At 34.7% G+C, this 13886-nt stretch overlaps 1 protein-coding gene across 1 annotated transcript; it reads right to left on the reverse strand.

The window, feature by feature from the left end:
- Positions 1-8271: 8271 nt before the first annotated feature.
- On the reverse strand, positions 8272-13524 carry LOC143609427 (abscisic acid 8'-hydroxylase 2-like). The gene is made up of 7 exons (XM_077084182.1): positions 13256-13524; positions 10994-11315; positions 10736-10885; positions 9961-10212; positions 9575-9850; positions 8773-8891; positions 8272-8681 (listed from the first exon to the last, which is right to left on the reverse strand). Exons 1-7 carry the CDS (start codon positions 13498-13500, stop codon positions 8585-8587), a joined length of 1461 nt encoding a protein of 486 aa, XP_076940297.1. The 5' UTR covers positions 13501-13524; the 3' UTR covers positions 8272-8584.
- Between the last annotated feature and the right edge of the window lie 362 nt (positions 13525-13886).

Consider the following 13886-nt stretch of genomic DNA (forward strand, 5'->3'; position numbering starts at 1 on the left):
TTTTGTGTTTTGAATTCTTTCACTTAAAATTATGTCGGTGATTCCAAGTTGGAGGGACACGTATTCTCATATGTGTTTTGGTCCTGTTAACCACTAGTGGTCATACATGATAGCCATTTACCTGAAAACTGAAGAGTGACCAGGGTGATTGAGTTCTTAACATGTGTGTATTCTGTAAATCGTATTATGGGAAGTGATATGATTATTCAGTTAACAACTTTTTAGAAGCTTCAAAATATTTTTAAATGAAAATTGATCCAACCTTTGGTAAGTTTGTTTGTCATGACTGAACAACTGTTCTGTATCTAATCTTTTGTGTTTGATGAGCATTTGACTAGCGTTTAGTAAGTTTGTTTGTCATGACTGAACAATTGTTCTGTATATAATCTTATGTGTTTGATGAGCGTTTTGAAGTTTTATAACATCTTAGTTTTATGTGTGATTCACTTAAGCGAAAGGTTAAAACATACAGGTTACTGCCACGATTATAAACACATTATACATCTACTGTTGATTAGTTAAAACAAAGCAAAACCTTACATTCACAATCGTCTTCCATTTCAAAACCCTAAATCAAAAAATCGATTGAAAAAATGGTTCGTGTACTCAAGAGAGCTCAATTAAGAGTTTTCGGTACAAAAATTGTTTCGTAAATAAGAAATTGATTTTGATTAAATATAAATCAGGATCGTAACCGTTTATACGCAAAAATACCAAATTTAGATTACGAATCAAAAAGACAATCGTACCCTTCTCGCTTAAAATACACGGAATCTTCTCAACCGCTCACAACTGAATCGAAGGTGTAGATCAACGCTCCCAGATGTCGCGTATGGTTTTGTACGATAAGCATTAGCGTATATTCCATCTTTTCTCAATGAAATAATCTTAACTTTTATATTTCATAGAAACATCCAAACAATTTACAATGAAGTGGTAGGTAAGCGGGCAACAAGCTGCGCCGCAACCCCCTTTTGGATAGCAAATCCAATCCGACTAAAAACAAAATTTTGATTCTTATGGGCTGATATGTTACTATACAAAGTATAGTAACGTATATATTGTATATCTAATATTTTTTTTATACAAAGTATATATTGTATATCTAATATAGATAATTGAATTAAACTAGAAGGCGGTTGTTGATTAACAACGTTTATAACATAGGAGACATATATAATCATGAAACCATCCTACATGCTTTATCACCACGCAGCATAACTACAAAGCAAAAGAAGCCCAAATTTCATAACTGCAAATCAAAGCAAAGTAATAACTTTATTTTCATCAAAGTCTTCACACCTGAACTGGTGTTAGTAAACCTCTTTAATTATCTTCAGCATGCTTTTATCTTGAAAATATTTTGACCCATCTAAACACTATACTTTTTTCCCTTCCCATCTAAACAATCTTCAGCATGCTCTAAAGCACCTATGCTCATCATCATCATCATCATCATCATCATCATCATCATCATCCACCAAACCAAAGCAAACACTCACAAAATGCGATGAACAACTGCCAGTCAAAACCAAATCAACACAGAAATCAAGCAATTAACAATTACAAAACACCTAAAAAACAATATAAGCAACCTACATTACTAACACATAACCACACTCCAAACTAAGTTGTACTCAAAACTAATTGTTATACAAATTTAAATGCAATGCAAATCAAATTGTCACACACATTAAAAAATAACCTATTCAAATCAAAAAATAAAGAAAAAAAATGATGTTTAGTAAGTGTAGATTTTGCATTTCTCATGAAGAAGTAACACACCAAATGACACCAAAAATAAAAAGACCACCTATTTCCGATGTCAAAATAAGCTATAAGTATTATTGATGAAGTTTGAAACTTTGAATCACTTTCTTCTGTCATTCATCTTTCCGGCCGCCAAGCATTCATTCACCGGACCTTTCTTAACTCATGGGCAACCACAACTTCATCCACAATCTTAATCAATCCATTCATTATAATGTTGTACCCATTTTAATCTTATACAATACTCACCTGTTACAGATCGAATTTACTCACTCATGGGTCAAAAAATCATCGTCGTACCACCGCTGGAAACCGCCGCACCGCCTCCGCCGACGTCGTTGGCACCTGGGTTCAGGTTTCATTGTGATGTACTATTTGAGACGTAAGGCCGGTTTCAGGCCGTCACTGAGATTTATGTGTATAATCTTAACCATGGGAAGTCGCCGGTATGGATTAGTTTAGGTTTTTTATGATTAGGGTTTCGTTGATTTTGTGGTTTTCATTTATGGGTTTTTGTTGGATTTGTGTTTGGTTTTGATTGTGAAGTGATTTGAAGATGTTTATTAATGACAGAAATGAGGTACAACTTTAAGTCCACAATTTACAACTCTTAATGCAACACAAAGTTGCAAATTATATATATATATATATATATATATATATATATATATATATATAATAGATGGTTTTACACCACCCTCTATGAAGTTATTATATATAATAGTTGCATTTATGGGTTTTTGTTGGACTAGTGGCTGACACGGGCTACCTTTAACCAATGGGGGCCGCGTACGGAGTACCCGACGTTACTTATTTGGTCGTTAAAAAAATAATTTGAAATAATTAAATATGACATGTCTTATTAGTCCAAACTCCAAACCTTGAAAGACATAATATATGAGAAATTGAGAAGGAAGATTTCTTTTAAAGATTCTACTGTCGTGTAAACCATAATGGCCAGCTAATGCTAATATAATACTCGAACATCAAGCATGCTATATTTTAATAACACGTGGCAAACACGTTTATAAAAATATAACATAAAAATATGAAATTTAAGGCATCCGCTATCGACGACGAATGGGAAAAGCACCGTCATGTTAATGTTATGTAAGCCGTTGAACTTTTTTTCAGTTTGATGTGCAATGGTTTCATTTCGTTGTAAATCATTATGTTTTAAGTACCTTTTCAAACGGTCAAAGTTAGTACCGGATAGGCATTCAGATTTCTCTAACTTATCCATACTCTTTTGGTAATCAAAATCCCTTGAAGATCAATCAATCAATTATACCCAGTTAAGTCCCACCAATAGCATAGCTATAAGTATGGTCTGGGGAGGGTGGGATGTAGGCACACCGTACCTCTATCCACATGGATAAAGAGGTGGCTTCCAGAGAGACCCTCAGCTCTAAAATACATATGTATGAAGCAATACAAAGGAAATCAGAGTTCAACAGTAGTAGTAATAATACTAATAATAATAAAAAAAAATCCCTTGAAGATATTACGTGTTTGCCTCTGTTTCTTGCCAAAGACCTTTTTATCCCGATTAGACATGGCGGTTCCTCTAGAATTTCATACTCGTCATCCATGTCATTTTAGTTTCATGTGGGATCTGGCATCAGAAGACAACTGGCTTGATACGAGTTATAACCGTTTAGAACAAGTGCTCATCAACGAAACGAGATGTCATTTTCTACATTCTTTTTTTCAAAGCGCTCTATGGTTTTTTCCTGGTAAAACCCACACCCATTTTGACCATATAAATTTCACATGCTTGCAAACAAACATCATGGTCAATTTGACTGTTATAAAGTTGACTGTGCATACAGTAAAATTTTCCAACATTACGACGTATGTCCCTTAATTTGGTGATATAATATCGTGGCTACGATATTCACCCGGTCCATTGTTTCAAAAAAAATTGTCAAAATATTGATAATACAAAATAGTTTATACCAATAACCAGGTTCTCCAAATTCAAAAACATATTGAGTATGCACACAGCCCCGAAAACGTAACACATAAATGGGGCTAGAAACTCACCTGAATTCTGCTTCTTTTTCTGATAGCTGTAAATCCCTTCTCTATCTGAGCTCGGCTGACTGTACAAGTTACACGTATCAATACTCGCCTGATCTAATCTGGTGGCCTAGTAGTAGCTTACTTAACTTATCGCTTTTTAATTTATTTTCTAATCAAACTTAGCTCTAGGCGAAGTTAACCTTAGGCGAACTTAGCTGTAGGCGAAGTTACCAGCTAGGCGAACTTAGCTTTACAGCGAAGTTGCCATCAGGCGAACTTGGCTTCAGGCGAAGTTGTCATCAGGCGAACTTGGCCTCAGGCGAAGTTACCAGTTAGGCGAACTTAACTTTACAGCGAAGTTGCCATTAGGCGAACTTAGCTTGCAGGCGAAGTTCATCAGGCGAACTTAGCTTGCAGGCGAAGTTCATCGCGTTGAAGGCGAAGTTGCCCAGATGCAGGCGAAGTTACCCAGACAGCCGCTGTTCGGTTTCTTTCCAGCATTTTGAGCGTTTTTAACACCCTTGCTATGGTTCAATATCACCCACTACGCTTCCCGACCATCTTCGGTCGCTTATACACTAAAAAGCTTGGATCTTTAAACCTTAAAGGTCAAGAATCATACCTTTTTGAGCTTGTTTGGATCTTGTTTAACTTGTTAACACAACTAATCGCTCTCTCTCGGACCTGCCCGATTCTTCCCTTGGCTCAGCCGGTTCCGGCGAAGTTAGTGGGTATGTGTGTGTTAGGGAGTTTGGTGAAATATGAAAGATATTTTGGGGTTTAGGGGATATTTATATCCCTGAAATCCCATGGACCTAAGGCCCATTCTCATTTAACCCATCTCTATTAATCCAAATCCATAACCCACGTCCATTACCCAACGCTAGCCCGACCCATACCAACTCCTATTCTATTATTTATTTCCAGATAACCCGAGTAAACTTTCCCTCTATTATTAAGTAATATAATTAATATTATCTTGAAATTTCGGGATGTTACAGCGGCGGTGGTGTTTGTGAGGGTTTCAAGGGATTTGGGAGTGATGATGATTGGTGGGTTGAATGGAATGGACTGCAATCTGCAATTGAGTGGTTGTGGTATGGTGATGGTGGTGGCTTAGAGAGAGAAAGAAAAGAGAAAGGTGTTATAAATTTGTAGGTATAGATGAAAACACAAATATGCCCTCACATGCTTCTCACGTGAGAGTATTTAACTGAGTTTTCTAACTCAGTTAGCGTAAATGACATAACGCGTAGGGAAATAATGTTTAAATGACACCGCCTGCAAAGAAACTAAAAAAAGGACACGAACCATAATTTGGCTTTTTTTAAAGAACAAAATTTGTAATTCTGTTAAGAATTATATAATAATCACATTTATATCATATTCATATTCCTTTCTTTTCTTTTCTTTGTTATGTTTTCTTTTATTTATCGAGGTATCGAGTATATTCTCGACTTAGGGTTATAAGCCTTTAATATTTTATTATTATTTTATTCGGGCATTATGCCTACCTTGGTTAGCTTATAAAAACCCTACACAATCGAGCAGCACTTCGACGCCGCTTCGTGTTCTTTATCTTCTTGATCAATACCTTTCCTTGCACGCAAAACAAGGCACACCAATACTTCTCCACACGTTGGCAAGCTTTATGAGGCGAGTTGTCGGGACGTCTCTTGGCAGCACCTTCTTTGAGATAACGTCGGGATGTTGTTGGTTTAGTGGCACGAATTACGAAAGATCGGGCACGGAAATCGAGGTGATCGAAGGCACACTTCATGAGGCTTTTAGAGAGATGTTAAAGAGAGAGAGAGATGAGTGGATTTTGGTGTGGAAAATGAGAAATCCCAAGCTTGCTATAAATAGGCAAATCAGTGGGCCCATTGCGTTAGGCGATGGCCCTTTGGTTAGTTCGTCACGTATCGCGACGTAGGCTAAACTAGTCATCACTAGCCCTGCCACGTGGCGGGGCGCGATGACATGTGGTGACACGTGGCGATACATTGTGTCACCTGCTGACACATGGCGACATGTGTCACGCCTGTCAGACCACGTCATCGCGATACGCAATGTCGTTGGCTCTTTGGTGATCGCGTATCGCCATATGCCCATTTCTTGGGTTTGTAACCAAGCCCTTCGCGATACGCGACGGGCTTGTCCTTTGTCCCGTCGCGTATCGCTATGGGACAGAAAGACAGATTTTTATTTTAAACCTTGGAGTTTATAATTTAACATTTTTGGTCCTTTAACTTTTGAAACATGGCATTTTTGAACCCCGACATTTTCACGATGTTACATTTAAGTCGCTACCAATCGCTAAAAGGATAGAGGATGAATCATTAGATGATATGCAGTTTTGGTGTTATGGCTTAGAAACTGCTTGTGTTGTTCGCCTTGGTAAAAGTTAGTTCAGATTTGTTGATCCTAATTATTTACTGAAGTTTGGGGAACTAGATATACATACTTTAGCATGTTTTCAAATTGAGGCAAAACCAATTTTTGAAGTGACACCTCAAGAATATACTTCAATGGTGTCAACCATAATCAATAATAAGATATGGGCTGACTGGCTGAGGCTGGTGAAGGCATAGATATGCATTTAATGACTATACCTTAAGCAAGAACAAGCATAAACCAGGGGCGTTGTTAGGGTTAAATTAGTGATTCAAGCTTGTGTAAATATGTTTTGATTTTGTAATTGGAACACCGAAATCACCATAGCCTATATGCAACTCTATATATAGTCATGTTTAGTTTGTTGTTAGGGTTGTGTTTTGATTGAGTTTACAACTTATGTACTAGACGGTTTTGCTTAATAAAATCATGCACATTGAAGCTATATTGTGCTCATCTTGCTCTTCATCTTATTGTTCTTAAATCACCACAAACATTAAATTCTTCCTATTGTTTGTGTTTATTGATATCATATTGAAAGATCCGAAGATTTGAAACTTACAAGTTTCATACTTTGTTATATTATAAATCGAGATTGTAGCCCTTACTAAATTGAAACATTGGTTATGTGATGAATAAAGGCAAATACAAAATATCCTCCAAATATAAAATTAGTGTCGCATTTTGATGATCTTAAATGTTTTATTTATGTTTTGATCATGTGACGTGATAGGATAGTCGTAAACATAATGTATGTCATAGATGTGTTATTGAACAAAAAATAAAAATATCGTAGGATTTTTGTGACATGTGAAGGGTTCATAGAATTGGTCGCCAGCTAATCTAATCATTCACCAAATTGTGCACCAACAAGGGCGAACGTGGCAATTTTGTGGTCACTACTCTCTCATCCTTTCTTTATTTCTACAACTCCACAAGATCGATTAGAATCTGTCTTCAGATCATATGTACGGACGAATCTCGTGAACTATTATTTGTCTCTTATCTATTTTCTTTTAACTTATATTATATATTCTCCAAAATTCCATGGATTCAATCCGATGGGTTAATATCGTAAACAGTTCAACGAACAATCATAATTTCACAACAAACTCTTTTAAGATTTAATTTTTACATACCAAACCCTGTAGATACATAAGGAAAATATAAATAAAATGTTATTCTACCTAATTTTGTTAAGCCGCTAAACTTATCTAGAACCTATGAAAAAGCATTTTAAAAATAAGGTCATGGGGTATACTCTAACCCTTACAAAGGTTAAAATGACATGACACTTTAAAGATAGATTAAACCACTCCCCACTTGTGTTAAGTGTGTTAAAAAGGCCCATGGGTTATGCTTTTAACGGGTTAAAAGGAACAATATGCATTTACTATGTATTAATTATTAATTGATTTGTTATTTTAGTTATGTATTAATAGGAGAGAGATGGAGTTAAATAAGTTAAATCATTTCCTTTAAATGACATAGAGTGAAAGAGAAAAAATGAGTGATGTGAAGCTTATGTAGAGTTAAGATGAGTTAGAGTATACCTCATAGCCTAAGTGTTACTATAACCTTTTATATAAGTCAATTTTAAATTAACATTCAACTTTTTTGAAAAGAAGTTACACCCCAAATCATTATTTTAAATGCGTTTTTGTAGACATATGTATTTTTTATAAGTTTATAAACTTTAATATAACAAATCCAGGCATTGGACTTTTCGTGTTTTCTTTTACATGCTCAAAAGACTAAAAAATACGTAAATTTTTTATGATACTAACGTAGATGAAGTTGGTGTTTATTCAAATATACACACTGCTATTTATCCGGGTTAAACATGCTAATGTCAGATAATCTACGTAATACAACTTAACTAATTTAATATATATAATTTCATATAGAATCTAATTCTAACTGATAAATGGGATAATTTATGTAACAAGGTTGATATAGTTTATAGAAGTCTAATATATATGTGAAAATTACATACATGGGTTAATGGGATTGAAAGTAATTCATGCATAAAAAGTTGTACAATAGACGTTTGACACAATGCCACACAAATTTGATCTAGAAAGAACACGATGTAAGAGATTGAATCCCAAAAACAGAAAGTTACACATGATGTTTCCTGAACGATTTTTATGGTGTTTCATTTGTATCTACTCCTTATTCACAAGTGATATCCGGGCCGTACCACAGTCATGGCCACAATATTAATATTGGACCCCCCTTCCCCTTAATCAACAATTGTCTCCGCCTACCTATTTTAGTAATTACAGTTTTTACAAGAGATATATATGTGCATCATAAATAAAAGTGCAACTTAATTTCCAGGGTACAACTTTTGACCCCGAAACCAACGTACACACTTAATCTCGCAACATTGTTAATCCTCATTTAACGTGCAGACTTTGATCGGTAAGCCGTCTTGGGGTACAGGAAACGGACCATATTGTATCCCGTCGTCTCCTATCACTTCCCATCTACAATAACATTATAGAAATGTTACTATAACACGTTAAAAAGTGACTTAGTGACACATGATAGTTTTTCTGGCTTGGACGTTATACTTGCCTGAAAGTGGTGGTGAGGTGATGAACGAAGATGAGCATCTCGAGCTTAGCGAGTTCACTTCCCGGACACGAATGGGCACCATTCCCGAAGGGCATATATGTGTTGGGCTGAGGTGCAACCTACATACAAACATTTCAGACGCATAAGTGACGGTATAATACCACACATCATGACCCAAACATAGATTCTGATTGAGATTCAGAGTCACAGATAGGACCGACACAAAATAAGAAAAAGAGTGGTCCATTTTTTAATGTTAATGTTAAGTTCTAACGTTACATGTGACACATGTAATGTAGGAAGAGACACATCATGTAACATGGACTCATGGAGGTCAAGACAAAATCTTCGTAGAATCTTCGTAGAAATGGGTAAGAAAAGCTCAAAGCACCACCTTACACGCACTTGCATGCAATTAATTAAAACACGTATATAGCTTCCATCAATGCCACGTGTTATTAATATATACAAAACCAATTTAACGTAGAGAACTTCATAAATATATATATATATATATATATATATATATATATATATATATATATATATATATATTTTATCATATTTCATACAATGAAGTGGAACGTGTATATATATATATATTAAAGTGTGTTTTAATTTATTTAAGTGGAAGCATATATAACCTATCATTTCTGTTTCTAAAATTATATATAAGTATATTTTACTTAACAAACTTTAGTTCTAGTTATCATGTGACATGCAGGGTCATAACAACTAAAATATTACACAAACAAACAAGCATATGTAAATGCATAAATTTAAAATGCAACAAGCAAGTCACCTCGAATCTTGAAGGATCAAATTTGTTAGGGTGAGGGAAGAAGTTAGAAGAGTAATGGATGCTTCTGAAGAGTGGAAGGACTTTCCAACCCTTTGGTATCAAGTATCCTTCCATTTCCACATCTTCCACCGCTTCTCTGTAGGTAAACGATAGTATACTTGCGACCCTCAGTGTCTCTTGTATTACCCGAGTAGTTAAGGGCATCAGCCTCGTGTCATCCCATGTAATTCCACGTTTGGCTTCAATCCTTTTGCACCGTATTTCCTCTTGTTCTCTCTATGTTAGAAACAATTCTAACAAATAAGTTATGGGGAATAGGTAGTGTGTAACAAATAAAAAGAAAAGGGACATAGCACGTTTAGCATAAATATGTAATAATAAATTACCTTGACAGCTTGGAGGAGCTTAGGATTGTCATGTAGATATTTGATGAGCCATGTTAGAGCAGTTGCAGTGGTGTCATGTGCCGCAAAGATCACCCCGATTATGTTATCTGCTATTTGGGATTCACTCAGTTTCATCTTTCCTTGTACTTCATTTGACAACATGAATGTCCCTAACAATCCTTCACCATTCTCCCTACTCTCCTTTCTCTTCTCTATAACCCTCCTTAGTTTCTCATGTAGAGCCTTTCTTGCCTGCCAAACCATCACCCTAGATTACTTAATTAATGACATATGTATGGACAATTAAAAAACAGCAATTTGTGTACTAAATATGTCTAATTGGTTAACTAACATCGTAATGTGATATTACAAGGATGTTGTCCCTAGTGTTTTAAGGTAATTACAACTCAGAACCAAAGGCAAAATAGGCGGTTTCATAGGATTGCAACACTACACAAACATGTATTAATTAACTACAAAATTACGTGTGTATTTATGTGACTTTGGATACGTACATTTGTAAATAGAAAATACCGGAAGACAAGTATTTTTTACTTATGCATACTTTTTAGCTACGGTTTTGTACCGAAAGGAAATGTAGCTAAAATTCCAGTGCAAAAACTGTAGCAAACATTTTCATAGCAAAACATGTTGAAAAAAGATGACTTTTTGTTGCTAAAACCATAGCAAATGTGTTTAATCAGAACTCATGCCATATGATCAATAAATTAAAGAGAATTTGGGAATATCAAAGTTGCTATTTTTGGAAAGATACCTTCATTGCTTTATTAAATGGAGTGGCAGGAAGATCCAAAGGCATGGAGTTGTACCCTTTTTCCAGACATCGATACAAACTCTTTATTCCTTCAATCTTTGACTCCAAATTCTTCCCAAAAACTGATAACATTGCCACTTCAAAAGCATACTATAAACACAATCAAACAAATAAACAATTATTTATAAGTCAACAATAAGATACGGAGTAAGTTGCTAGCAAACATGAGTACCAATGATCAAACACACGTATACGTACCTTCTTCATCTCAGTTAAAGTGTTGATAGTATGATTATGTTCCCAAGTGGGAAGAAACCCGAGTACTATGTCTTCAATGTCGGGAACCGAGCCTTTGATTGCGGATGGAAGAAATGATGACTGGATCAGTTTCTTGAGATGCGTATGGTACGGACCTTGGTGAAAGAAAACGGCTTCAGGGCCTATCATCCTTTCTTTGCTCACTGGATAAGTTGGTTTGAACATATGTGATTCACTCACCAAAACCATCTTTGCTAGTTTAGGACTTGATACCATCACACATGGGCATCCCAATATGTGTGTTTTGAATATTTTCCCGTACCTATATGGAACAAATTCAAGGAAACAAATATCAATATCATATATATGAATGTTTTCAAAAAGCTGGAAAAAACAAAAATGGCCGGCATTCCGCTAATTTATAACCTCATAGTTATAAGAGTTAGAAGTGATTAGTAGGATATGTTTAACCCAAAACAAAGTAAGAAAAATGGTAACGATTATCCTATGGTTAACAATCAATTTTGCATATTTTTCCATTTAGTAAAGTTTGTCATTAGTGAAACTTCGAAAACAGCAATAAAGATTTGAAATTAGGTAACTATAGGTTTTCATATATTTCATGTTTACTACACATGAAAAGTTAACTAAAAGGTACCGTAAACGTATACTGACAGCAAAAGATTGTGAAAAAGGATTTTTGACTTTTGTGACTAGAAAGTGTCGGTAATAACTAAGAGTTTTACTACTACTTAACTAACAAAAAAAAAAAAAAAAAAAACCCAGATCCAAATCTATGCGATTATTACTAAATGAGACTTTTCTTCTAACAGTTTGTTGGTACTTTTAAGGTTAAAGAAATTGGCTAATGCTTAATAATATGGCAATATCCGTCTTTGAGAGGTTGATTTTTTTAATAGGAAGAAAAATGAAAGGTAAAGGAAAGCCTTTTAATATCTTGGATTGAAGGATTGTAAAATTCCTGGGTTCAAGTTTCATATAAAATAAAAGTTCAAAAAATAAAAAACAATTGGAGTTAAAAAAAAGCTTTTAGTTAGGAAAGAGAAATTTTGTTAATTTGTTTTGGTTTCGGTAACATCAATCACTACATAAATGGTGGTCGAGGGTGCTATGGGATCCGTTATTTGAAATAACAACATTGGCAAAGTATATTGGTGACCCAGAGAGGCCCTGGACGTCATTTTTTTCTTAGTAGCGTAAATTTATGTGTTTTTGTCCAAAATTTTTGTACGTATTGAGTTCCCCCAACTCACCCGTACACAATGCGTTTTCGTTCAAACTTCACCACTAATTATCGGATCACCTAAAAACAAATAATAAAATTTATTTTTCCTATATGCCTTTTGCCCCTCACTTTTCTTCCTGTCTAAAATATTATATATATATATGATGAGTTTTATTACAAAACTGTTAAATTATTTAAGAACTTGAAGGAACCATTGAAACTTAACATTTATATATATATATATATATATATATATATATATATATATATATATATATATATATATATATATACATCTTGAGAGGTTGATGGTTAGCTTCAATAATCCAATAATTTATTTTTTCACTCTAGAATTTTAACAATGGTTGTGCTAAATTTGGTTGATAATAGATAAAGAACTATACAAGTTCGATTTCGAACCTAACCAAAATCAGGAAAACTTATACATTGGTGACGAGGATCCGGATATGTGATTAATTATAATAAATATAATTCACAGGTTTAGAACAAATATAATATTATAATGAACCATACTTATTTTCCATGTCCGCAATAAAACCAAATATATTAATAGATATTTTCTAATCTTATATGAAAAAAATATTAAATAATATTATGAAGTGGTTAAAACATGAAATGAATAAAAATAAATAATTTAATTGCTAAAGGTGCATGTGAGTATTTGAAATGTGCAAAGATTTATTTTGAGAGTTTAAAGTTGAGTTTCAGGTAATAAAAGTCTGGGAAGTGTAGTTTTAACTAATTAGTGAGATAATAAGCATATATACAGTGGCGAGCTTAGAAGTGGACCAAAAGTCACGACTAGTTTCCATGGGTACTCAATACGTAAACTATTAATTTACGGTACCCGGGGTGGGGTGGTACGTGTTCTCTTTTAATACATATCTCGTTTCATAAGCTGTCGTGGAATTTTCATTCCGACTTGGTAATACAGAATTTGAAATAAAAAGAAAGCAATATATAGTAAGAAATTGTAGTGAATAATAATAGTAAACCTTTTTTCTCGGTTGGAGAAGAAGGAGTTTGGGTTTTCAGTGAAGAGCTTGAGAGTTTCACCTATGTAAGGCCAACCCATTGAACCTGGCGGCAGCCGGAGTTTCCCTGGTGGCGTCAGCGTCAGGTGGTGTCTCCTCCATATGAGCTTATATACAAGTACCACAAAGAAAAGGGACAGTACAACGGGAAGAATAGAGAATGACGGTGACTGTGGCGGCGATACAACGGCTGTGGGCATGGTCATGGTGGTGAAAATATAGGGTCGAATAAATAGCAGTAGAAATGGGAAATTAGTTTGATGAAGTTGAGGGTTGGAATACTAGCATTATATAGTAGAGGGAGGGGGGCTGGTATGGGGGTGGGGTAGGGTAGGGAGGAATCATTCATACCGTAACTAAAAGGTTGCATTAAAATATTCAAATATAATATGAGCTAAATCTATTTATTTATTTATTTATTTATTGTATTTTATGAAGATGGATACAAGAGAAGTATAAATTTTTTGTGATCACATTTTTTTAACGGTGGAGGAATATCATGTATATCGAAAAGAGAGGGCCTCAGAGCAAGGAGATAAAAAAAACCTGTACATCGCCCAAAAATTATGCCAAAATATAAATAACTAGAAAA

Source organism: Bidens hawaiensis, unplaced genomic scaffold (genome assembly GCF_021521415.1).
Source record: "Bidens hawaiensis isolate Kalapana, Puna unplaced genomic scaffold, B.hawaiensis_p1.1 tig00419633_1, whole genome shotgun sequence".
Classification (NCBI taxonomy): Eukaryota; Viridiplantae; Streptophyta; class Magnoliopsida; order Asterales; family Asteraceae; genus Bidens; species Bidens hawaiensis.